Source organism: Eucyclogobius newberryi, unplaced genomic scaffold, assembly GCF_026437365.1.
Source record: "Eucyclogobius newberryi isolate DKJ021-1_F unplaced genomic scaffold, fEucNew1.0.hap1 SCAF_17, whole genome shotgun sequence".
Lineage (NCBI taxonomy): Eukaryota > Metazoa > Chordata > Actinopteri > Gobiiformes > Gobiidae > Eucyclogobius > Eucyclogobius newberryi.
Genome location: NW_027315801.1, coordinates 17,256,213 through 17,283,874, shown reverse-complemented (window position 1 = coordinate 17,283,874; position 27,662 = coordinate 17,256,213). Strand labels below are relative to the sequence as shown.

Sequence of the window (27,662 nt, the reverse complement as noted above, 5' to 3'; positions counted from 1 at the left end):
AGCCAAAATACTCATATTTACACTGCCAAGTGACTACAACCTCGTTTTTAACAATCAGATGCGTATTTTGGGCGCAGCGAATCACACGGCTCCGAATGCACAGCCGGAGCCGAGACGGGCGCTTAGAGACCGTCATCAAATGCGCAGCCGGAGCCGAGACGAGAGTATTTTGGGACCGTCATCAAATAGCTAAACGAAAAATGGGATGGAACGTCAAATAGAGCGGTACAATTTGAATAACACATAAAATACACCATGATGGACGCCACAGCAACCTTTATTTTTCCATCAGAAGCTTAATACATATTTTTTGTGAGTGTAATGACAATTAATATGTAAATGAGACTCCTGCAAATAGTCATCTGATTGATGATGATATGGAAGAAAGTTGTAAATAAGGCCATCTGACTTTGTGTTGATTAATTTGTTCAACAACTAATTTTATTTGCAAGTTTTCTGTTTTATTTTAAGAAAAAAATGTTTAAAAGGTGTTTAAAAGTGTGATAAAATGTGAATATATGATTATATTTCTGTCATGTATTTTATCTGCATAATAGTGATATTTTATCTGCATCATTAGTCTAAGAGAAGAACGGGTGTGTGACTGCATTTGTTTGTGAAGGTATCATAAAGATGGGCCAAAGAATGTTGCCCCAGGGGGGGAGTTGCACCCCCCCTTGCAGGCTTGATCTCTACGGAAAAATACCAAGTGCCTTGATGTGAGGCTGACCAATGAGAAATGTGACCCGCCTATTCCAGAATATCTAATAAAACCAACCAGCATGGGAAAAAACGGGGTGAGACGCAGGAGGATCACGCAGGCTGCTTACAACAGCTTGCGTGATCAGTCCCCGCGTTTTCTCCCAAGCTTGCCACACAAATGTCTGATATTTCTGTGTCGTTTCATATTCTAAGTTGAATTGTGTTCTCGATGTGTTACGGAATAGCATCGGTGTTTGTCTAATTCCATGACAAAAAGTTAATTTGTTAAGAGTTTTTTTTTTTAAATAGAATGTTTACAAATACATTTAAAATAAATAATCGTGTAATATTGATTGTTAGTCACTTTGTGTTTTGCTATGCAATTATGAAATTGCTATACAAATTTTGAAAAATTAACGGATTGTTTAGCAGCACCGCTATACAAGTGAAAATCCTTAATCTGAGCCCTGTACCATCAGCTTCACTTTCTTTTCAACCACAATGTTCATCCAAATTTACTTCAGGTTATAAACAGGCCCATTGACTTCCTGTTCAAAATTTGCAGAACCGTTTCTCTGCTGCTGGCCCCGCCTCTTCATAACTGGTTTTGTTTGTTAAAAGTGGCTAGTGCATCTTTAATCTTTGAAAAATGACATGATAGTACACAGCTGGGGGCAGGGATAGGTGGTAAGCGCAAATGGAGATTTTCTGAGCACTCAAGCCTCAAATGCAGGACAATACAGAGCTACTACAACATGCGTGAATCATTCAAAATACAGCTTTGAGTGAGTGAGGGAAAACTATTATAACATGGACATCAATTTGACATATGTCTCCTTTAAAAATGTACATATTAGGAATTGCCCCTGCATGATTATCCCACTGGAATAAAATAACTAGTTTGTATTCCCGGGCCCCTGATATCTCCTCTTATCTTTCCGTTAGCTCCAGATTGTCTTTGCGCCGCTTCTTGATCACACGTCAAATCTTCTGTTTCTTTATCATCCATCCCAGGGCCCGAGCATCCTACCTGCAGGCTCAGGCCCTCAGGTGGCCCAGCGGAACCCCCCCCACGTGGTTGCGTCCAGAACCATCAAGGTACTGCTTCTGTGGCGTTTGATGTTTTCTTACTCCTTCTCTTTGCATAAGTCCCCACTGAGCCTGTCTCCGGGCTGGAATTACACTAAGCTATGCATCTGGGTCACATTTGAATGCAAATGGTTGTATATAAGCATTTATTTGTCTTTATTCCAAAGTGTAGGCTCTCTATATGAAGCTTTGACAGAGCGAGGACAGGTTGGGGTGTGCGTACAAAAATGAGTGCTGTCCGTAGACAGCACTCATTTTTGTAAATGGATCTCCCGAAACAGTTATACATTATATCTTATGTTGTGATTTCTAATACTGGTTGTGTAACCGACAATTTATGGTTTATTTTATTTTTCTTCATCAATAGTAACTAATTTGTTAAGTGTTAATTAATGTGTTTTTAGAGAGATTCAAATCAAAGTTATAATAGTCAGTTACTTTGACTGATTGCCTATTGTAATAACTCCTTATTTGTAATATCTATAAATGTCCTGTTTCTCTAAGTCTAAGAATTCCTTTAAGGTATCAAAACTTGTCATACACTTTTGTTTCACAATCTGGAAACTGACCAGATCTTAAATCTCTGATCAGTAGTATCAAAAAGCCAACCAAGGAACAATTTAGATATTTGCATGATTAAAAATGAAATGAGTTTGGCATAGGGGTGTCAGGCTTGATATACCAGCACTAGTATAAGAAAATGACATTATATTGTATAAACACATACATTTTTATTATGATTGTGGTATCAAAATCTACATTGAGTATTGAGCCTTTTCCTTATTTTCTCACTTCCACAAGTCCGATTTACAGGTCAGATCTGTGGAAAGTCGACTCACAGTAAGAGTGTTTTTCAAGGTGTCATGTTAGCAATAAAAACATCTGTATTTGAATAAATAAGATATATAAGCCTAATGCCACTGAGGTTCCAGACAAAGCAATAACATCTCCATGAAGACAAGCAGGTGCAAGTGCCTCCACAGTGCATCTTTAAAAGGCCAAAGAAGAGGCTGTTGGGTGTTTAGAAAGACCTGAAGACTCCAGGATGCAGAGAAGAGGATTAGATAACATGGAGTATATTATGTATTTATGCTGCTGCCCACACCTTTGACCTCTGACCCTTCACTCTGCTGCAAGTACATGACAGGGTTTGTTTGGAGACAGCTCAGAATCAGACTGCAGAGGAATAACAAACATGTTCAACATCCACATTTACACTTGCAACAAGCTCCAGATTTTCATTCAAATATGTATGTTATAGATCATCGGTTCTCAAACTTAAAGCTGTATTTGAAGATTTTTGCCATTGTGTAAACGAATCCCAGAGGATAACCCTCGTCTTGTTCCTCTCCTCTGAAGCCCTTCACCTCGTCTCAGCAACCTCAAAGACGGTTGTCCCCGTCCTCTTGCAGCTTTAGCCTTTGTCTGTGCTCATGGTTGGACGAGCGGAGCTGGAATAACGAGGAAGACACCGGCAAACTAATCCACACTTGATCTGGGCTTCTGGAACCTTCTTCTACACACACGCGGATAGTAGCCGGAGCACGCAGAGCAAGAAAGACAGCGTCAACCTAAGCACGTAGAAGATTTGAATGACCATGACATGAGCCATGTGAAAGATGGCGCGATTGACCCTTTGAAATCCTCCATAAAATCTTTAAGGTCACGACTCAAACGTGGTTCGCAGAAGATCTTTGATGGGTCCAGGGAGTTGTCCAGTGTTTTGACTCGACTGCCTAAGGCCTGTTCCTCCACATACACATAATGCACCTACTTATTTTCTGTGTGCGTGCGTGCGTCTGTCTTGTCTGTCTGTCTGTCTGTCTGTCTGTCTGTGTCTGTGTGTGTGTCTTTCTGTATGTGCGCACGTGTGTGTGTGTGTGTGTCTGTGTGTGTGTGTGTGTGTGTGTGTGTGTGCGTGTGTGCGTGTGTGTGTGGTGTACAGTCCTCTCTACGTCCTATGACTTATAACACCATCACATGGTGTGGGTTAAAAGCCCCTTCTTGACACGCGGACAGGGCGCGTGGTCTGAATTGTCATCTTTGGAAAATCAATGAAAAGGAAGATGTGTGGGACGTGGGACAGAAGCCCGAATGACGGGACAGAAGCCCGAATGTTGGGACTGAAGCTCGAATGACAGAACAGAGGCCCGAGTGACGGGACAGTGTATGCTATGTATGCTATGTATGCTCCAGGACACACTCTGGGCCACAGGGCAAAATAAATCATTTACTTACTGTCTACGTAAAATCCTACTTTTCTAAAAAAACTTTGAACATGCAACAGTTGGTTGCCTGCTCACAGCTTTTTAGACATATATGTTAAAAATACATAAGATTGCATTATTATTAAACTAGCACCAATTATGATATTATTTTATGCAGCAAATGTGTAGGAAATGTGCTGAAATCTCATACACTTAAAATAACTAAAAAGACTTACACACAATGATATGTTTTTACAGTGTGGTGCTTGTGCCACACTGCTGATCATGTGCCAGTCTGTCCCTGCTGCTCAGAGCCACATGCCATCAGAAGTCAGGAGGGGGTCACAGTGGTCAGGGCGGGGTCATATGTATCAGTCTGAAAGTGACAGGCGTAGAGCAGATCTGTCACTCACACATGAGGTGGTCAAGTAAGCGGACATTCAGCAGGACACAGTGCAGAGTATAAAACATTCCTGGTGTGTGTGTTTTTATTCCAACATGACTCATTAACCGATTAACAGTCACATGGAAACATTGTCTAATCTGCACCTAAAGATCTTCCATATATTTCTCTGGGACATTGTAACTTCAAACGTAAAAGTTTATTTTTCTAACAACAAATTGAAGCAAGAAATTAAACCTGGCGTTATCTATTTTTTCGGCAATCTTTGCACATAAAATGTATTATTGGACAATGAAATATTGTATGTTGTGCTGTTAGCAAACGTGCAGTCATACACCTTCAAGGACACATGGTACGCACATTTCTTTGAGCTTTTAAGCATGTTATAACAGTGTTCCCTCATCAAAATGAAAGCTGGAGTTGCATTTAGCTTCATTCACACTAGTTTCAAGTCTCCTGTGCTGTTTTTAAATAATCTCCAGACATGTTTACCACCATTTCTGCCTCAAATCATGTTCATTGCAACTGCAAACTTACATTAGCATGTCCAGGCAAGCTAGTTTTTGTTCATTTCCCCATTGACAGTGGGTTGAGTGGGGGATTAAGAGTACTCAGAAGAAACCCTTGGAGTCCATGCCAGGGGAATTGAACCCAGGACCTTCTAGCTTTGAGCCGAGGTATATTCATTCTGTATTAAACATTAGTAAACGTGTTTAGTGGTGTATATTGTCTGTAGATAGCGTGGCGCAGCATTAGCACAGATCAAATACTGTGTGGAAGCTGTTTAGAAGCAAAGTGTGTTTACATGTGTATAATGCTCCTAATGAGAGCTTCACGCAGACTCAGGCAGGTTCAGTGGAGGCTTCAAAGCTCTGCAGTCGCTTTTACATCCATCATTCTTCTTCTTCTTATAGTTGGCACGGTTACAGGGGCAGAGCTCTTAGTAAGGACTGACAAACACCCCTCTCCCAAGACACCACAGAGGACATGACATAAAACCCACTTTAATGAGCTTTTCATCTTGTTACCACAGTGTTTCCTCTGCATTAGTTTACTCCAAGTTGAATTTTGAATAAATTGTCAGTCCACTGCTCTGTACTTATGTGCAACTGTTTAATCTAGAACAATATTGCCCATTTTCTTGAACAAGTAAGCTCAAAGTGGCACAGTGGCTTAGGGGACAACAGTATATACCAGGGGTGAGCAAACTACGGCCCGCCAAGCTTGTCCAAGTAATATTTAAAAAATAAATAAATATATATATATATATTTTTTTTTCCTTTTTTGCCCTCAGGCATCTGTCTGCACTTGTATCCTTAATAAATATGACTATGAAAAAGATTCAATGGCCTATATTTGACAGAAAAGTTATATTGATATTATATTAATATTTAATTTTTAGGATTTTTTTTTTTCACACCAATGATCGCGGGCCGGCCCTCCACTACTTGCCTGGATTCAAATATGGCCCTCGGAGGAAAATAATTGCCCACCCCTGGTATATACTGTACTATACTACCAAAAGGATACAATAGTATAAATATTTAGGGGTAAACAATGCAGACATTATGCTATTTTTCAGGTATTTAGTATTAAACTGCAACATACGTATATCATTTAATTAAAATAAAGTTGGGGAGCTTCTCATGGATGTGAAGGTGTCTCTTTGGAGATGGCAGGGGAATTCCTTTGTTACAAAATAAATATTATAATCTGCCAAGGATGTAAAAAACGAAAAAAAACATGGCACTCCGATGGGCTGTAGTTAAAAGCCTTTATATATATATGGCTTATTTCATTAAATAAATGTATTTAAAAAAACACACCTATGATCATACGTAGATCATATTATATTTTCCACTGTAAGCGACATATTGATCTAAAATGGCTTAATAATAGAAACGGATTCATGTGGTTTCCAATCTTACCCTCTAAGCTTTGTCTTCCTTCCCCTTTTTAAATCTGAAATCATTCCAAGTTTCCCCTGATAAATGTTCACAGATCCTCGGGTATTACAAGATATCTGCATGAGTCATTGTCGTGACAGTTCCTTCGTGCTGTCTCCAGGTGTCCTTCAGCACAGAAGATGGAAAGCCCCTGTCCATCCTCCAGGTGAACGTGCAGCCCACTCCTCACATAGTGGACCAGACCTTCAGACTGTACCACCCTGAGCAGAGCTTCCTGAAGAAGGCCATCCGCCTACCGCCCTCAGGTAACAGCACACACAGGCCCCATGTGCGTCCCTGTTTAGGTCAGGTGATTTAAAGATAATAAAGACAGATTAAGGCTGCACACCAGGAGAAGAAATGGCTATAATACAATGGCACATTTTAAAGATCTAAATATGTGAAATAAAATAACAAAATAATAGTCTCTTTGCACTTTGTATCAATGCTAATGCAAAATAGGAAATAAAATAATGGGGGGGAAAAAAGCTTTTTTTTCCCCAGAAAACTTTGTTGTCAACAAAGTTCACACACATACATAAACATACGGTGGAACTCCAACAGTTGAATACAGCAGTACACAACATACACAACAGTACACAACTGTACACCACAGTACACCACAGTACACCATAAACATCATAAACATCAAACCTTTAAAAGAGTCAAATTTTCTCAACAAGTGGATTCTCTGCTGTCCTCATTTGACAATATTCTCTGTGTTCCAGTCAAACTTCAAATTGTCAATTAAGGTGCTAAGATATTTCCAATATTCCGCAAATTCAACATCCTCACCATGTATGACTAACACAATGTGGAATGACACTTCAAAATCAATCAATGTTTAATCTTTAAGTCAAGATAATTGTCCTCACACCACTCAACAAATTGTGTCAGGACGTGGTCAGTGAGAACATTTAAAATTAAAATAAGATGCTGGTTTGGTAGATTAAAATCTGCAGCAAATCTTTTGATCAGATTTTGAGCTGCGCCCCATTCTCCACTCCTTAATTAGGCTGATTGCAGTGGATCAAGTTTCCCTTCAGTTGAATTAAAATGTGAGTCTTCAAAATAGGTATCACTGTCGAGGTCTTCCATAAAGTAGGAATTTGATCAAGGTCAACGCATTTTTGCATCAATCTGCAAAAAACAACACTGAGCCGTTTGGCACAGTGGCTCAAGGTGCACCCACAGAAGGCATCAGGGACCTTTGTCTTCATGAATAAAGAAATCACAATCTAATGAAGAGGCTGAAGTGAATTCCTACAGTCTCACACATTTTCAAAGCATCAGCCCTCTCAAAACGAGAGAAAAAGGATATAAACGGGTTTGGCAGCCCAAAGTCAGGCCCCACATTCACAGTGATTGGTTTTTTGTCCTCTTGTTGGAGGCTACCAGAGGCCATGTTCTTAATGCCCCTCCAAGCTTCACTGAGGTCTCCACTAATATCCTGAGCTTCGACAGTCTGGCCTTTCTCCGTTTTCACCTCCCTGGAGACTTCCCTCTTCTCTAATTGGTCACCAGTGCAGTAGATCACTTTCTTTTTATTTAGCACTTTTGTTACCCATGGTTTGTTTGTAGATTTTTAAACATTTTTAACCCCTAACCCTAACCCATGGGTCAGTGGAATAAACACAGAAAGCCAGAACACTTTGTGATTAGCCACCCAAGACTCGGTGTCCGCTGCATGATCTTTAAATGTTCATTATATTGATGTGGCTCCGTGAACACCCCATGAAGAGATAATTACGGCGGAAAAGGCTTTTGTGACATTTGTGGGTCCGTAACGACTACTATACTTTTGAACATCAGATGATATGTTTGTGTGCACTTTGAAAGGTGTGTCTAGGTCTCCCATGTACTATAATGAGGTCCCCACCCACCACATGTGGCCCTTCTGAAGTCACGCCACCTCAGTCATGTATTAGGTTTGTTTGAGATTAAATGTGCCTCCTCACCTGGATGATTGGTGAGAGTTGACGACAGAGAGCAAAGAAAAACTGTCTATAATTTATCACCTCCCCATTTCCTTCTCACAACACATACTATAACTTGTTGGCCATGAAACAGACGGCTCTTCTCTCTTGTAGTTCCTGTAAAGATTCAACTTTAAGGCAACATGTAGCCGAAAGTAGTAATGATTATGAGTACATTTTGATCATTGCTTTGAATATGTTGGTGGATCTTACAAGCTTACTCGGGACAGTACTTGTGACATCAGAGCAAGTCCAGAGGAAGTCAGACCTGTGTGGGCGTAGAGTGCTGGCCCCTGAATCAATAGGTCACAGGTTCAAACCTCTGATACTAATACTACAATTAGTCTAGGAAAACCAATGCATTGGTTTTTCAGTGCCTTTTCATATTGATGACTGTAGGGAAGTGAAAGCTACTCACCAAAGAGCACTTTTGAGTCAACACATAAAAAAAATTATGTGTAGCAATATTAACCTTAAAATGATTGCTTCATTGTGCTCTATTTACTTTCTTGTGACATTCTAGCTCGAGCACGATGTTCCACAGTGAAATGTTTTGCCCAAGGACAACATGATTCAGGATCAAACTAAATCATAGCAGAATAATAAATCCAGCTTTTTTTTCCCAGGTGGAGATCTCTGTGATGGGACTCAGGTGACTGTCCGCTGCAGTGACCCTGATGTCGTCTGTCAGACCAGGAAGACGGTGAGAGAAGCTTCATCACTCTGTCTCGTTTATCTTCATACATAGTAAACTCAGTCCGAGTGTGATTGCTGGACACATCGTGTACATGTGCATTTGTGCATCATGTGTTGTTGTTTGTTGTGTGCAGGTACTGGGAGAGCCTCAGGACGTGTACCTCAAAGTCCCTGGCAGCTCCAGCCCACACGTGCGCATGTTCTTCATCATGGTTTACACGTATGTACTGAACTGGCTCTTCTACGCTATTATCAATCAGTTTCAAGTTTCAAAGTATTTTTTACAGCCTGAAATCACAAAAGTCAGGACGTTTTGATTTTACCAGAAGATGAAGGTTTTTACAGAAGGTTAGAAAATCAACAATGAAACTTTGGTCAATAATGAAGCAGAATAACGAAAGTTACGAATGTAACTAGGGTTCAATGAATCCTGGATGACCGCCAGAGGCGGTGCCTTAAGCACTGAATGATCATCTTTTGCGCATGTGCAGGTCGAGAATCTAATGACAACAAAGTCACCTGTGACCCCTCTGTGACCCACGTGAGGCTATATAGTCTTGTGATACCGAAAGCCCGGTCCCTTTTCTTCTCGCAAGCAACGCGGATTCCGAGGGACTGATCGCGCTGGCGGTCATCCAGGATTCATAGAACTGTAGTTACATCCGTAACTTTCGTTCTATTTCATCCCTTCTGACCGCCAGAGGCAGTGCCTTAAGCACTGGATGACACATATCAACAACGTCCCGAGGGATCCCATAGGACAATCCAAAATCTTTAAAACACGCCTATCTTACGACGAGGAAGGGTGGAGTCTCAGAATCCCCTCCAGCGGATTGGGGACTGCCACATTGATTCTATAGAATCGGCAAATGTAGATGGTGAAGTCCAAGAGGCAAATTGCATCCAGGGGCACTCAGGAGGTGGACAGGCTTGTGGTCGAGTGGCATTTCACTCCATCTGGTGGCTGGCGCTTCTGAGAAACATGAGACTGCTCAATGGCCTCGACCACCCATCGAGCAAGGTGCTTGGAAAAGAAAGCGCTTAGACCTTTTTTAGGGTCATCATAGCACACAGAGAGGCAATCTGACTTCCGAAACAGGTGTTGTGAAAAACACCTTAGGAAGGAAAGAGGCATCTAACCAAAGAGTGACCCCTGAGCCCTCAGCATCCCACCTGCAGCAGGACTCACCAACAGACAAGCCCTGTAGTTCACTGACCCACAAAGGCAAAATCCATTTAAGATCTACAGGATTCAACAGTTCAAACGGAGGGGTTTGTAGTGGGTAGTTCCTGTCACTTCCCACTGAGGCACCATCAACACGGTCATGCCAGCAAGATATTGCAGCCACATATACCTTGAGGGCCGATGGAGACGGTCCCAGTTTCAAGAGTTCCTGCAAGAACTCCAGAATGGTGGAAACCTGGTAGTGTACTGCGTCCAGACCCCACCTCCGGCACCAACAATCTAAAAGCTTCAATCTATTCACGTACTACCGGAGTGTAGATGGAGCCTGTGCAGCGGCCACACCCAGAGCTGAAGACGCCCTGGTTTGGGGTGCAGAAACCTCCCTCCCAGCTGGGAGAGGAGATCCCTCCTGTGGGGAAGGGGTCTCGGGGAGCAGCAGCAGAGCCTTTGCAGCAGCGCATCCTGTTCCAGAAGTCAGGCATCGTCCGTCAGGAAAAACCATAGGGGACAGTGAGTTGCCTCCCTGGACGCAAAGAGGTAGTCCTCTGCCTTGCCAAACATTCCCCAAATGTTGTCTACCACTTCTGGGTGAAGTCTCCACTGCCCGGGGAGTGACGAAATAGAAAATCCGCCACAACACTCCGCGGACCATGAATGTAGGACGCCCTCAAACTGAGAAAGTGGGGATCAGCCCACACAAGGAGCTGTCGAGTCAAGTCCATCAGTCTCATTGACCTGGTGCCCCCCAAGTGGTTGATGTGATGAACCACCGTGGTGTTGTCGGCGCGAACCATGACATGTCTGCCACGCAGAACTGGAAGGAAGTTGTCCAACGCTAGATGCACTGCCATCAGCTCTAGCACATTTATGTGCTCTGACTGGTGGAGACCACCTTCCTTGCACCATGTGCCTTTGCCATGTCGCACCCCATCCTGAGAGAGACGCATCAGTGTGCACCATCTCCCTCAGAAACGGAAAGGAGCCTAAAGGAACACCCTGCTCTATCCAGGACCTGTCTCGCCACTGAGACTCGAGACACTTGGGTGACACATACACTCGCCGGCCCCTGTGAACGGCCTGTGCGGGATTTAAGTGCAGGCTGTTGACCCAGATTTGCATGGGGCAAAGAGACGGAGGTAGAGAACAAAAGGCAACACCTGGCCTTCCCGAAAACTGGGAATCATGTCCACAATGCTGTCGACTCACAGAGTTGAAGGACGGGCGGTCATGAGAATGGAACCCGAAAACTGGGAATCATGTCCACAATGCTGTCGACTCACAGAGTTGAAGGACGGGCGGTCATGAGAATGGAATTCAGGTTATCCATAAAAAAACAGTCTCCTGGGCATTGACCAAGTTGCTCTTTGCCAGATTGACCCGCATACCCAACTACCCGATGTGATCGAGGACAGTTTTGGTGTCTTGAACAGCCTGGCTATAAGTGGGAGCATAGACCAGCGTCGTCCAGGTAAGGTTGTATTCTTAAACTGCATGCCTGGAGGGGAGCCAGAGCTGCAGCAACGCATCTGGTGAAAAAACCCTCAGCGAAAGAGACGGAAGGACTCTGAATTGGTAGTGTTGACCTCGAAATGCAAAGCGCAGAAACTGCTGGTGGCACGATGCAACTGGAACATGAAAGTAGGCATCCTTGAGGTCTATGGAAGTGAACCACTCGTTCGGAGATATTGCCTGCAACATCTCCGTGGTTTTCAACTTGTATTCCAGAAGTTTCTCAAGACAGGGTTTTTAAAAACACATTGAGACCTCGAAGGTCCAGAACTGGGTGTAGATCGCCAGTCTTCTTTGGCATTAGGAAATATTGGGAGTAATAGCTCCCTGGATCTTGCAGTGGGTCCACAGGCGCTATTGCCCCCTTGTCCAGCCAAATAGATATCTCCTGAGTAAGTGCCAGGGCCATGGCCGGATCGTGGATTACGGTCCACTTGACCATTCCTGGTACAGGAGGCTGACGACGGAACTGAAGGTGGTAACCCCGGGAGAGAGCGCACAACACCCAAACATCTGTGGTGTGCGCAGCCCAGTATTCCAACTGCCCCGGGGTAAAGTGTCCGACCGTCGGCGGCCTCGCTTCAGCGCCGCCCCCCAGGGGCAACAGACTGAGTGCCAAACGCAGGCAGGCCACCACGCTGAGGGTTCCGTCTGCGGAGAACGAGCAACTGGCTCCTAGTCCGGCTAGCCTGTGCAGTGCGTTCTAACGCCTCAAGCGCAGCCACACCAAAGAGCACTTCTGGAACAAATGGAACGCTCCTTAACGTCCTCTTACATGGTTCCTTACATGAGGGGAGACTGGACCAACCACACCTGTTGGTGAGCCTGCGTCAAAGTGGACAACGCGCGACCAAGCTCCCTGGACAAAAGAGCAAACATGTGCAGAGACGCATCAAGCCTTCCCTGCGTCGGTACATCCACATTCGACTTCCCCAGTGCAGTGGAAAGACTGAGCAGCAGGTGGGAAAGGGAGTTCCCCATCCTACCAATCCGCGCCCCCAGATCGTATGCCCGGCACAAGAATTAATCAGTGATACGACATTGCGGATTCGGGCACCTCGGGTTAGCCCTAAGGCGCTTCTCCGGAGATACAATCAGCGAGGCAATAGCCGGCTCGACAGACGGCATATGGCCAAAGCCAAACTGGGGCCCCCCCATCTGAGGTCAAGCGCAATAACGCCTTTGTATCAGCGTGCCGCTCCCTGACATACTCCTGTGAGGGCGGTACAACGACGGAGGCGACAGTCCGTTGGAGCTTGAAAAAGGCACTAGTAGTAGCCTCCGTCTTCTGCGGCACGTCTTAGTGGCTAAGTGCGGAACGAACGAAAGAGCGGGGCACATCGTCATCCCTGTCCAGACAGCACATGGATGCAGGGGAGTCTTTGTCCGAGGCCCGGGACTCCAAATTGAGGGCTTCATACTGAAAATGCATATCGGATGCAGCCACCGATATGGCATCCTCCTTATGCATGGCCCCACTTCCCATGCAGGTAAACCAAGATCACCGCAACGCTCGCCCAGAAACGGGCGAGCCTGTTGCAGGAGCGCCTTCATCTGGGCCAACTCAGACGTGAGGTGGTCCATACGGGCAGACAGCTTCCTGTTGTTCCGCTTCTTCCACTCTGGGGATGGCGGAATAGAGGAGGCAGGGCGCTTAAAACCAGAGTTTTGAGCGGTGGGTAACCGATCTGACCTCGACTCAGTATCCCAGTCAACGGGCTCAAACGCTGCAAGGCGCGATATCCGGGCCAAATGAGGCGTCACGATACAATTGGGGCAAGCATCCCTAGTGAGGCCTTGCTCCACGCCCAAGCATGAGGAACATAAATCATGCCCACCGTCCTCCTGCATCGGCGCCATACATCTGCAGACCAATGTCTCGAGCATTTCGAACACGAATGCCCACTGTAGCACCGGGCGCATTACAAAATCAGGTCAGGCAGTGAACCCCTTATTTTTTTTTTATACAAAAATGAACAGGGTCAATGGAGGCTGAGCCTAGCCGAACCAGGTCGAGCCGAAACTGTGTGTTAGCTGTACAAAAACGCAACAAGTTGTTCGGGAACGAGGACGCCACTACAGACTAACAAAAAACTTTGAAGCAGAAGTATGCAAACCAGCAGGTAGCAAACAATTCAATGTTTTCCGCTTACAACTCGACAAATAATATTATACTATATTATATATATATATATATATATATATATTTACATATAATATAAATTGATGAGAGTAAAATCGATACAATCAACCCAAAGGCATTATTACGAGTAGCATCCTTCACTGCCAGCCTGCTTGATGACTCTTTGTTTCAGGACATTAAGACTTATCTGGAGGAAAATCACTATGGTGAAACTCCTGCCATGGACACAATAGATGGATACATTTGGAACGTACTTTTAGCCGCAGGAAAAGTAGCCATCACAAGGAAATGGATGACATAAACCTCACCAAGGATCAAAGGCTGGACTGCCATAATAACAGACAATAGACAAATGGACATTAGACATTCTGACTTAATCTGAACATGCCCTGGACAAACGTGATCAACTTCGGTGACCAGCATGTGCCATAGATTGGATGTCTTTTAGTTTTTCCCTTTATGCTTTCTTCCTCTCTCTGTGTCAAGTTCTGTGTTGAAACAGTTCTTATTTGGATGTAAAATAATTTTCTGTCATCATAATTTCCTTGCTAATAATATCCAAGCGTGAGACATGACATCACCATTTGCTGTAATCAGCTTGGATGCTGAGCTCAATATGGTGTAATCCCACGCGGATATTTTAGAGGAAAGTTTTTTTCAAAACAATGTAAATTAATACAACAGGTTCCTCGATTGTTACAAAACTTGCAAATACATATAGCTTGTGTTTATTTAATATGTAACTTAATCCACAAAAGTTCTCATTTTACACCTCCTGTGTTCAAATACTGCAACAAAAACTTTGCTTGAGTGCACTTCAAATCTAATTACCATTTGCATTTTTTTACTCTTGTACACCTCATTTACTTTATTTGAAACTTATACAAATGTAATATATTGAACTTCAGAGTTATGAAGAAAATTGTTTTCATTTGCTGCTTTTCTGTATACACAATCATAAATAACTGAAGTAGTTTATTAAAGCTTAATGTAGGGGGACTGGGGTGAGTGGTTTTTGCATTGGCTTAATTTTTTGGCCGTGGCTGGAGAGCCGCAGCGCGGTCAAATGGCCGCGCAGTTTCAGGGACCGCGGCATTTCCCTTATAGCCCGTTAGAGCCTCATGGCTAACCCTAACCCTAACCTTAACCTTAACCCTAACCTTAACCTTAACCCTAACCTTAACCCTTACCTTAACCCTAACCCTAACCTTAACCTTAACCCTAACCTTAACCCGGCGCGGTCTAAAACGGCGCTAAAACGCGGCAGTTTCCGGAGCCGCGGCGCGCGGCCGGCATAAAAATAACATGGCTTTTTCGGCCGCGCGCCGCGGCTCTGCAGACACTCCCTAATTTTTTTGTCAAAACAAGGTCAAATCTGAATAAAATTATACATTCTACACACATAAATAAAACCATTATATGACTCTTTTTGTGAAAATGTCCTATGTGAGATTTTATACAGACCAAATAAATATGTACTATTTTTGTACTTATGTATCCCAGAGCACTATTTGAATGTTATCTTAAAATACACATCTCTTTCTTCTGTTGTTTGTTTGTCCGTGACACAGGGATAAGTGGATGGCGGCGCCCTCTCAGGTGTGGCATGTGTACGTGCACTTCCTGGAGTGTGCGGACATGAGCGTCGTGAGTGGTCAGAAGAGCTGTCAATCACTGGTGCTCCGAGGCAAACGGAGCGTGAAGAAACTGCGCTGCTACTGCTCCCACCCCCAGGACCTGCAGGTGCCCACACAGCACATGTACACTCACAGAGAAGGTCCAACATTAAAAAAGCAGCAATAAGTGATATTTGTTTCGATCCGGTACCAGGTAACGCCATGGCAAGTATCATGCGTGTGTGTTTTTATTAAAATGCATTTAATTGGGCCACAAACAGACAAATCTTTGGAGCTTACTTTTGACAACACAAACCTCACCAATGATAAAGGACTGGACTGACATAATAACAGAAATCAAACAAATGGAAAAACTGACATTCAAACTTTGACAGATTTTGGACTAAATGGGACTTTTATTTTAGTTTAAATGTGCCAAGATTGTTGGGTCTTTTTATGTAGTAAACATAAACAAAATCAAAATTAGAACAGAAGTAATCTGTTTGAATTCTGAGTTGAAAAATGCAAATTAACGCTTGCATAAGTCAGCTGATTTTTCCGTTATTTTGAACATATGGGCTCTTTGACTAAATGTGATCACATTTAGAGGTTTATTGTCAGGTGTGCAAGAAAGACTCAATACTCTTGTTATATATACGTAACATTCTTCCAAAACAAATCTTACTTAGCTCTAATAAATGCTGTTAAAGAGATTTTATTGTTGGTGAAATCAAGATAAAAAGGACACGAACGCAAACCAGTTTGAAGTCCGACTTCTCATCTTGGAAACATCCGAGGACACATGAACACGACAGTCAATATTGAAATGACATCATTTTCATATACACTATATATACACCTTTATACTTGTTTATTTGATTTGCTAGCGAAAGTGAAGAGTTTTGTCAAATTTCCCCAATTCTTTTTCAATGGAACTTACCTGGACAAGGAAGAGATGACACAGACATTTATTTAGAGGCAAACAATAAGCTAATATACATTCTACAACTTAACGTGTACCAGTATCCTTGTAAACAAGCTTGCCTCAATGCAGACCTGACTCGTAAATTAGTCTGCTTCTCTACATGGAGGTTCATCATATCCAGCCTGAAATGTTCCAAGTATGTTTTTTCTTTTCTCTCCATTCCTTATTAAGAATACAAGAGGTTCTGTTTATAGGAGTTTTGTTTATAAGAGTTTTTCTATTAAGAGTGTTTTTGTTTTTTTTAGAGCTTTCTATAAGTCATCTGTTCTCCTGCTTCTGTATCTACTTGCGTTGCAACATCAAAATTTCCCCATTGTGTGGACAAATAAAGGCTATCTTATCTTAAATGCTTCTGGCAGATTACATTGCTAATTCCACTGAAACATAATAATGATGAAAATTTCATTTATCTCTGGAGGAAAGTGCCCACCACCAGAATGTTACGCATTTGGGCTTTGATGTCATATTAACAATAATGTAGGTCTGCCTCTGACTGATTCTTCTGTGTGAGAAGTGTGATAGCATTCAAGATTTATGGATCTTTTGTTTGATTATTTATTTCAAAAACAGTGACTCTCTTACAAACTGTTTATTTTACAAAAGTTAATGCTGTAGACAGTATAGGCAAGGAGCAGGCCGACTTAGCTGGAGCACAAAGCAGGAGCAGGACGACACTGGGAGCTGGACTACAGGGGGAGCAGGCCAACTTAGCTGGAGCACAAAGCAGGAGCAGGACTACAGCGGAAGCAGGACGACACTGGGAGCTGGACTAGGCGGGGAGCAGGACGACTTAGCTTGAGCACAGAGCAGGAGCAGGACGACACAGGGAGCTGGACGACTCAAGAAGCTGGACCACTCGAGAAGCTGGAGGACACGGGGAGCAGGACGACTTAGCTGGGGAAGCTGGACGACACTGGAAGCTGGACGACACAAGAAGCTGGACTACTTGAGAAGCTGGACGACATGAGGTGGCAGAGGTGATAAATGGTCACATTTCTACCGTCAAGGTACTCAAAGCGCTTTACATCAAGGAACCAGTCAACGGCAGTATTCACATGAGGCAGCTGCGATCGGGCCAGTGGATCTGACCGCTCTGACCGAGCGGGGAGTCAAACCGCCGACCTTTGGATCAGAAGACGAGCACTCTACCACTGAGCTACTGCCGCCCTATGGTGATGGTGAGAAGACCTGATTTACTGCAGCTGGATGAATTGATGATCTAGAGGAATGTCTCATCTGCAGCCCAATGAGAAGCCGGCCACGCCCCTTGCCACACACCTTGCCATGCCCCCTGCCCTGCTGTAAGAGGAGGGGGGAGAGGGAACGCACAAAATCAAACCATAACACCCTGCCCTTCTTCTGAGATAGGATATCAAATTGACTAGAATATTTTGAACCACTACATAAGACTTAATGTCATGGTTCCAGAGCATGAGCTAAGTGGAAGCTGAGGCGTGGAGATTGTCGGGAAAACAGTGATTTCCTGACATCCTCCGTTAACACTTTTCAAACTGCAATCCCAAAATAATATTATGCAAATGAGTCCCGTCACAGCGGGTGAGTTTGGTTTTCTCCTCTGGTTGAATTCATGTTGAAAATGTAGATTGAGTGATTCAGTTTCAGAGCAGCTTATGCTCGGTCTTCTCTTCCATACGCATTTTCCCCTACTCATTTCAGTCCTGATTTAGTCTATGTTTAAGTTTTGATATTTACACAGTTTGACAGTTAAATAAATTAGGAAATATACTAATTTATAAAGGTTGTCCGCTACCTTGTGTAGTAGTGTAAATTTTTAACAACTTATCGATTAATCGAAAGAATAATCGCAGTGTGTTTTACTATTAGAAAAGCACAAACCAGTAATGAGGTAACAAATACCCTTAAAGGAGGCATAAGTTTTACTAAATCAAATGTTTAAACATGTTATAATTGTCACATATGATGCAAAATCTACTTTTTCTCCATCATCAAAAACATACCTGGAATTGCATGGAGCTTCATTCACACTTTAATCCTGTTCACGAGGTCACACATTTCTAATGTCTCAGATTTGTGACGGCAGAGGCGGAGCCAGACAGTCTAAACATCCGGGGCTTAGCCCAAAAAGAAAGGGAGGGGTTCATCCGGGCCAATATGATGCGGTTTTAGTACCCCCAATACTGTATTTTCTGTACATACAGTAACCCTCCAAAGGCAAAGACAGACCATGCCCTTTTTGCCTTTTGAGAGAGCTCCTCCCTCCATAAACGTTGAACAGAACAGCAGAGGTGGTAGCATTTAGTTACATTTACTTTTTCAAGAAATTGTACATCTTGGTGTTCTGATTTAAAATATTCAGTGACAAAACAAACATGAAAAAACCTCTCTCCCAGCGAGGCTTGAACTCACAACCCTCTAGTCTAGAGGGTTGCCAGACCATGCTAGCCGGATCGATATATAGCGATGACTATTTGTGCTTTTTGGACTCCTCCTTCTGATAAGATTTAGGTAAAAAAAAATTAGAAAGTAAAAGTCAGTCTTACCTTCAGCAGACACCTGCTTCAATGAGCTGTTTGTCCTGTAGTTTCTCTACAGTAGATGAATAAAACCTCTGAGCCACTGCTACATTGCGTTTTTAAGACACAAAAAGATCCGGGGCTCGTGGAAAAACATCCGGGGCTCAAGCCCCAAAGCCAGGCCCTGGCTCCACCGATGGTCAAAGGTGAAGGTTTCCTGAGCTGTCTTTAGTCCGTAAAACATCCCCAGACTCGTTCTAAGCATTTCTGCCTCAAATCACATTTCATCACAACTGTGTGCTTACATTAGCATGTCGGGGGAAGCTAGCTTTTTCATGTAATTCCCTTTGCTGCCAGTAGATGGAGCTCTAACTGATCCTGATGAGAGAACACATGACTGATAGAAATCATTAGTGGTTTTAGTCACACGATTTTAAGTTATAAAACATGATATGCCAAAGCAAAGAAACAAGATTACGTTTACAGGACAATAACAATATAAGTAATGCAGAATGTGTGTCCTGTAAATTGGTTTCGATTAATATTGTGTTTGAAATGTCCAACATATAAAATTATAATCCACATGTGTCATAGATCCTAACTATAGAACAGACAAAAGCATGATGTCTTTTTTTTATATTTCAAAAGTGGTTCTTGCAGTTGTGAGTTGTGTAGTTGTATGTCAGACTGTCCTTTCTCCAAAGTCTTCTTTCATCACAAGAGGACGAGCTCGAGAACAATGGATCTGCTCTCGTTTCGTCTCCTCAGTCGTGAGTGACGTGACAGAGGGCAGGGCTGAGCCAGCAGGGGCCCCTTTCTGAGGCTGCAGTGTGAGGAACTTTGATGCAGCTCCACAGTTTATTTAACTGTGGCTGTCCTGGATACGGCTTCAAAGGCCGTTCAGCCACCGTGCCACTTTACAGCTGTGGACCTACATTAGCAGGCTAGCTTTTGCTTATCTCCCCATTCTTATTCCTGCTGCCAGTAGATGGAGTGCTAACACCAACTCAGTATGAGGGAACGCCTGACAAGAGCATGTTTAAAGTGGAAATGACGGGTTAGACAACACATTTCACTAAAATGTGATGAACGTGATTATATTTACATTTTACTAAAAATAAAAATCTATTAGTCCCCAGTTGTACAATTTTTGTAATGTTTATAATTGTACTTCCTGGTTGGACATGAGCAGCAAATATGACATAGGTAGAGGAAAGCAACCAGACCAAAATCCATGTACATTTTATAAAATTATGATTTGGCAATAAGTCATTATTTAATTATGTTGAATGGTTGTTTAAACTGTCCGAAAATGGTGTCAGTTAAGTGTAATCTGTCTCCGTGTTTTCAATAGCCCGTTGCACATCACTTTTGTTACACCTGATTTCCGCTGTCCAACACTGTTATGTCTGTAAATGCTTAGTGTGTTTTAATAGTTCAGTTTTAGGAGCGTGTTGACTGTACAGATAGAGATAGGCTTATGTGAGGGTGTGGCTTTTCTTATTCCACTGACATTGAAGTGAATTTGAGTGTTAAAACTTTTACCCCCGATGTCTTTGCCCACAACAACAATCGAGAAAATGTAAGATAGTGATATAGCAATCCTCTTGTTACCTGGCTCTATTCTATTGTCTTCTGTTTCATTGGTTTCAAAGTCGAGTATGAAATGTCCGTAACGTGACAGCACTGCTCAGAAGCTCACCTCACACTAGTCTGTTCAGCTGCTCTGACTCCATCACACACCTTCTCCACACACTTCACTTTTAGTCTCGCGTTTTGGCAGAGCACAAATTGGAAACTGCAAAGACCAGCTTCAGAATCAAAGTGTCAGTTCACAAGGCATTATGTCACTTTTTCTTTAACCATATGCCACTTAGACAGGCATCTTCATCTGTAAATGTTACTTCTTTGGAGAAAGATTACCATGTAGAACGTCAATGTGACTTTTTAAGTCCAGTAAAGAGCGGCACTTCGTTGTGATGACGTTTATAGTGACATAAAGTAGCAACCAGAAGTCAGCGGACTTGTTTAGTTTATTAAGTTATTTTAATAACATTAACAATATTACCGTACACTTGTAATGTGCTTTATAAGCACATTACAAGTGTTGATAAGCCTATCAACACCTAGTGCTCCAATGTAGTCATTATTCTTTCACTCCACACTCAGTGGCGGTAAGCTTACTATTGTAGATACAGCTGCCCTGATGGAAGTGAGGCTGCCAATCTGCGCCATCAGCCCCTCTGACCACCAGAAACCAATCACTGAGATGCTGCTGCCCCTGGATCTATATTGTAATTTCAAATGTACAATAACTAAAACAATGATCCAAGAAGGGTCATTGATTCAGATACAAGTACAATATTTCATTTTTAAGATAAAAGGGCCCCACATCAATCTGAACACAGGCAGCTTTATCATTTAATTTAACCAACAGTTTGACAAAAATAATAGCTTGTTGTTGTTTTAATGGTTTTATCATACTAATATTTTTTTTTTTTTAAACTGTGTCCTTACTGTGAGCAGCCTGCATCTCCACAAACCTGAGCCTCCTCCTGCTTGTTTCCATGGAAATGTTGTTCAGCTGTAATATTCCACAGAAAGGCATAACCCTTATTCACGGAAGTTCATGGACCTGTTTTTTTACTAAGCTGATCAATGTGGAAAATTATAATCAACATATTTTGCAGTTTATTACCAAAAAAACACACACAATATAATATGTATTCTTCAAGGCCAAATATTGGCCATATCATTTGGAATAGAATTCTGAAGTAATCTTTCTTGAAGAAGAAGATACAGTTGGTATTATAATTGCCAATACTGTAGATTCCACACAGTTAAAGCATAAAAGTGAATTCGAAGGAAAGGCTCAGATGACATTTGTGTCTTGCTGTGTTTCAGGTTGAACCGGGCGGCGTGTTTGTGCTGCCCCCTGCCGCGGTGCAGGAGGTCCAGGTGAAGGTGCAGCCGTGGAGGGCAGGTGGGCGCTTCTTCTACCTGAGTGCGGTGGATGTGGAGCAACAGCGCCTGGTCAGCAGCTGGCTCCTGTGCCTCACTGTGCACCGGCCTGTCATCTCCAAGGTATGAAACTCTAGTGTGCTCCAGAGATGTACAGTCCTCAGGCACTGTGCTCTAGATATGTACAGTCCTCATGCACTGCACTGTACTCTAGAGATGTACAGTCCTCAGGCACTGCACTGTGCTCCAGAGATGTACAATCCTCAGGCACTGACAGTCCTCAGGCACTGCACTGTGCTCCAGAGATGTACAGTCCTCATGCACTGCACTGTGCTCCAGAGATGTACAGTCCTCAGGCACTGCACTGTGGTCCAGAGATGTACAGTCCTCATGCACGGCACTGTGCTCCTGATACAGTCCTCAGGCACTGCACTGTGCTCCTAATTTGTACAGTCCTCAGGCACTGTGCTCCTAATATGTACAGTCCTCAGGCACTGTAGGTACATTCAACTCTCAAGGTTTCAATGAGAAGAAGTTGGTGATTGTTGGTATTCACATTAATACTAGGTTCATCTCAGAAAAACAACTTTTCCCAGTGCTTTTTTGTAAAAAAATAAAAACTTTCACTCTTATTTTCCTAAGCAAGACAGACTTTTAGTATTTTAGACAGACTTTTAGTATTTTAGACAGACTTTTAGTATTTGCCATAAAAATAATAATAATGCAAATAACAAATAACTTGCATGCCTGTATTCTGTGACGTAGGCGTTCGAGGTGAGCGTTCCGGTGGGAGAAGGGCGTGGCAGCTCCAGGAAGATCAGCTACACCAACCCCTACAGCGGGCCCCAGTCCCTGCGGCTGCACTCGGACCAGCCACACCTGCTGCAGTTCAGAGAGGACCGCTTCCAGGTCAGAGCCCCGACCAAACGCTGAGCCCACCACTTCACATCTACTCATATATTTGTCACCTCATGACCACAAACATAAATTAATTGTATTGGCATTTTTTGTGAAAGAGCAGCACAAAGTGGCACACAATTGTGAAGTGAAAGGAAAATTTTACATGATTAACATATTTAAAAAAATAAAAATCACTGAAATGTGTAGCATGCCTCTTTTCCCTGAGTGGACAGTTCCTTTGAGAAGTTTCCTGATGCTTGCTGAAAGACTGAATGTTGATCTAATGATTAAACAGAGTCCTCCTGTGTGTGTGATCTAATCTCAGGGTAAATGCAGCTGTTCTGTGAAGGCTGTGTGGTGTAGAAGTAAAAGGTCACAGGACTCTGAACACACCATCTCCTCTGTCAAACATGGTGGTCCAGCATCAGGCTGTGGAGCTGCTTTTCTTCAGCATGGACAATGAACCTGCTCAGAGCTGATGGGGAGTCAAAGTCCAAATCTACTGTAAAATCCAATCAAGAATCTGTGGCAAGATCTGAAAACTGCTGTTCAAAAACGCTCTCCATCAAATCTGACTGAGCTGGAGCTGTTTTGCAGAAGAATGGGCCAACATGTCAGTCTGAGTGAGCAAAGCTGAAGAGACAAACCCCAAAAGACTTTCAGCTGTAACTGCAGAGAAAGGCGGCTCCACAAACTATTGACTTGGGAACACTGCACTTGAATGTTTTTTTTAAATGTTTTTTTTTTTTAAATACATTTCCTTTTTCTTCACAATTGCCACTTTGTGTTGCTCTTTCAAAAAAATGTCAATACAAACAGATTTGTAGTCATGAATGTGGGAAAGTTCCAGAGGTGTGAACACTACTGCCGGCCCCTGTATGCAGCGTGCACCAGGGTTCTTCGGGTCATTACAGAACACTCCGAGGTTGAGGTCTAATGGCGCTTTCAGGACTGTCTGGAAAATGTTGGTACAACTTTCTAAGCGATGATTGCACATGAACACGACACAAAGTGGTTTGGCCAATTCAGATAAATGCAGGGCTGTATTGGGAGGAAAAAAATCTGTGCTTGTCGGTCCCCTTCCACGATAACGGTTAATAATGGTTCTTAATGATATTTGATGTGGCCTGGTGGCATAATTTGTTCTTACACAGACCCTATTGAGTTTGGCCATTTCTTATTATAAGCTTATGTTATTGTTATAAATCTTCAAATTATGCATTTGAATATAAATCAAACTGTACTTTTTTTTATTCAATTGCTTTATAACATAAAAAATATGGGGCGACCTCAGAGACTAACTGTAACCTGCTCTTACTGAGTTTAAAGCAATATGACCATTATCACGTCGGTCGTGGAGAGCCCTTTGGTACTTATTACAAACTGATTTTAATTGTAGGATCTGGAAATTGAGGAGCTCTTCTGTCAATTTCACTTCTTCAGTCATTTTAAATTTAATTTTTTTTGGAAATGCAATTAACCCTGCGACGAGCTGGCTCCTGTCCAGGGTATACCCAAAGTCACTGGGATAGGCTCCAGTCACCTGCGACCCCGAACGGGAACAAGCGGTAGAAAATAAATGAATGAACGAATGCAAACACACGTAACAAACAAAATAGAAGCAGAGAGCTACAGCACAAAAGAAAACAGAGTAGCCCAATATGTGTCTGTTCAGGAAATGTGTCCATATTTAAGTTCAATGTACAAGTCAATTTTTTATCCATTTTATACATGCCGAAAGTTATTAGTCTAGTCCTTGGTGGTCAGCTCTGTCCCTTGCCTTTTTTGCTGTAGCCAAACCCAAAAATACTCCACTCCACAGGTATCCATCAGTCCTCTCCGTCACTGGAGCCCTACTGTATATTCCAGACCTCCAACAACCAGCTTTTTCCTGTGAAAAATGTTGTGATATACAGTATATTTTTCCAACATGTGATTTTGTGGGCCTCCATTGAGAAGTGCATACTGCATATTCTGCTCATTCTTCATTCTTCTTTTTATTTTTTTTTTTCATTTTCTAAACAAAGCAATTTCTTCCCTATTTTGCTGCCCCTGTCAGACCTTCTTCACTTCGAGCACATCTCGCATCACCTCTCCGCGTTCAACAGTTTACTCTCCCTGCGCTGGTGTGGCCTCTGTGCAGCAGGAGGAGCATCCAGGAGCCATTAGCGCTGGTGCTTTATTGTCCTGTCCCCGCCGCTCCTACTGTAATGGCTCCTTCAGTCAGCCGAGCCCGCCCTGAGACACACTATCAGCGTCGGGTGTGATAGTGAGCAGCAGGCGCAGCTAATGGAAACACCGGCTGCTAAATGAGCACAGCGCTGGGGCAGGATGGATGAGGCTGTGTCTGCACCTACAATATTCACGAGGCAAAGGTTGCATCAGGGAGGAGAGTGGTGTCGGCTGGGAGGAGAAATGAGGCGGGTTTTTTTTCACTGGTAGCCAAAAACATCCTTTTTGGATTTTCATTGGTCACGGAGGAGTTGGAGGCTGCTCAAGTGGAAGGGGCTGTCATGTTACCTTGTCATTGCACTCACAGCATAACATTGGAACTGAACCTGGACTGAACCTGGACTGAACCTGGACTGAACCTGGACTGAACCTGGACTGAACCTGGACTGGGCCTGTGCTGAACCTGGACTGAACCTGGACTGAACCTGGACTGAACAAAGCCAATGTCAGGATTAAACTGGAACCAAACGGGGATAAGAGAGTCAAAAAAGTTCACATTTTGTATTTTTCTTCAATGTTTTTTTTTTTTTAGGAACGAAGACAGCAAGTGAAAAAATCAAATACTTTATAGTATATTGTTTTTTTAAATCAATAACTCAAATATTTTAGGCTTTGGTTTATTGAAAAAAGTTAATAAATATATAAGTCCAACTAACCAAGGAAAAGATGTATCAATATATCCCAATGAATGTATTCACATTGTCTTTTTTTTATAAAAATGTTTGTGCCATAATTTCTTCTGTATTGTAAAGGATTAAGATGAGGTGCTGTAACTGTGTGACTTTGTCAAATTAGGGATCATCTCAAAATGGGTTGAAGCTGAAAAGACTTAATTTTTTTAGTCTCTCTCTGGACCCCCTTCCCCCCCAAAAAGACTTAAGACTGGCTTCACATAAAATTTTACGCGTTGATAAAACGATAGTAGCTTGATAGACCCTGCTCACCTCTAGCGAAGATCCCTGAACATCCTTTGGTATGTTTATATTTAGAAGTTATGAACTCTCCAAATAATGTCACCTGTCGCGCATGTTTGTTTACTTAATCCACATGGTCCAGGGTACGGCACATCCCATTCAACCCAAACTGTGAGATGACCACATTGAGATGAGTGGATGAGAGAGTGAGAAACTAATGTTTCTTGTCAAAACCTGTAATTGTCAATTGCCTGTGTTTAGACCTTAGACGTGCTGTCTGAATGACACAAGCAGAACACGTGTTTTCATCTCAGTGAGAATCTCACGTCTTCTGTGATTGGCCGAAATCTCATGCGGGTTTGTGTTGGTCCTTCTTCCGGTCAGTGCGTAGCACGTTACTAGAGCCAAATCTCTTGATTCTTTGATTATTGATTGATTGATTATTAACTCTTGATTATTTGCTGCACCCCCAGACGAAAATTATATAATTTTGTCAATTTGTTGTCAGGAGCAGGCTACAGTCGATCAATACTGCCTCGCTTTTAGTGAAGATTAACGCATAAGTCCTTTAAATTGATCCACGTTTCCTTTGGAAGCTGTTACTGGAAAATACAAAGAGAAATCCAGGCTTTGAGTGAAGAGGGCCAATTGAGAAATATGAGCGAGGAAAGTTGTAAGAGCTGCGGAGGGACCGGACTCAGGACTAGGACGAGACTCAGGACCAGACTCAGGATTAGGACCAGACTCAGGACCAGACTCAGGACTAGGACCAGGCTCAGGACCGGGCGCTTCTGAGAATGTTTCTTTCTACCGACTACTGGATGGAAGTTATTCATCGCACCTTGGTATACAATTCAATCAAGAGAAAACGTGCTGTAAGTTGAGAATATCTTTGACTTAGTTTACACATTCATAAAAAGTTCAACGGTTTTTTGTGTGTTTTTGGAGATTTTAGTTTAGAGGACTAATTTAGAGGCTCACTCAGTGTCTTTTTACCTTTTAAAAAAAATCTGATTTCAAATGTTTCTGTATTTGTTGTCAGATTGGGGGAGGAGAGACGTACACCATCGGGCTGCGCTTCGCTCCGAGCCAGCGTCCTGGAGCAGTGGAGATCCTGGTCTATGTGAATGACCTGCAGGAGAAGACTGAGGAGGCCTTTTGCGTCAAAGTCAGCTACTCCTGAACCGCTCTCGGGACTGGGATTTTCATCCAGCTGAAATAAAGATCATTTCAAATATTTAAGTTGCCATTACATTTTTACAGACATACTTGTATACAAATCAGATATTGATATTTGTGATGGGAGATATACCATACTTCTCCGCAGGTGCCCACGAGATATTTACACATATAGTGATACATTGTTTTAACCGTGGGGCCTCGTGGCGCATCGGTTGACTGTAGTAAAACAGACAGCATTTTGAAGCTTGAAATATAGAAAACATGATGTGTCCCCTGGACAGTGCTTCCACTGTCGTCTTCTTCTACAGCATGTAAAACACTTGCGCTTCCTGCTAGAGTGCCCCCGGTGGCCATTAGCCAATAAAATCTATAAATTAGAAGCACTGTTATAATGACCGCAGGGTTCAAAGCGTGGGAAAAAGTAGCGGCTCAAAGTCGGAAAGTCTCCCATCGCTAGTAGACAATGTTGATTCACATGCCAAACAGAAGAATAATGCATGTAACTTGAAGATGTGAAAAA

General features: G+C 42.8%; 1 protein-coding gene across 1 annotated transcript in view; it reads left to right on the top strand.

The window, feature by feature from the left end:
* Window positions 1-27,328, top strand: part of nphp4 (nephronophthisis 4) — a 188,785-nt gene extending 161,457 nt beyond the window's left edge. The window contains exons 10-17 of the mRNA XM_072450211.1: window positions 1,717-1,800; window positions 6,469-6,613; window positions 8,950-9,026; window positions 9,154-9,239; window positions 15,429-15,600; window positions 21,858-22,037; window positions 22,680-22,823; window positions 27,003-27,328. Of these exons, the coding sequence (XP_072306312.1) occupies window positions 1,717-1,800; window positions 6,469-6,613; window positions 8,950-9,026; window positions 9,154-9,239; window positions 15,429-15,600; window positions 21,858-22,037; window positions 22,680-22,823; window positions 27,003-27,143 (1,029 nt within the window). The 3' untranslated portion in view covers window positions 27,144-27,328. The remainder of the gene's footprint in view (window positions 1-1,716; window positions 1,801-6,468; window positions 6,614-8,949; window positions 9,027-9,153; window positions 9,240-15,428; window positions 15,601-21,857; window positions 22,038-22,679; window positions 22,824-27,002) is intronic.
* Window positions 27,329-27,662: the final 334 nt, after the last annotated feature.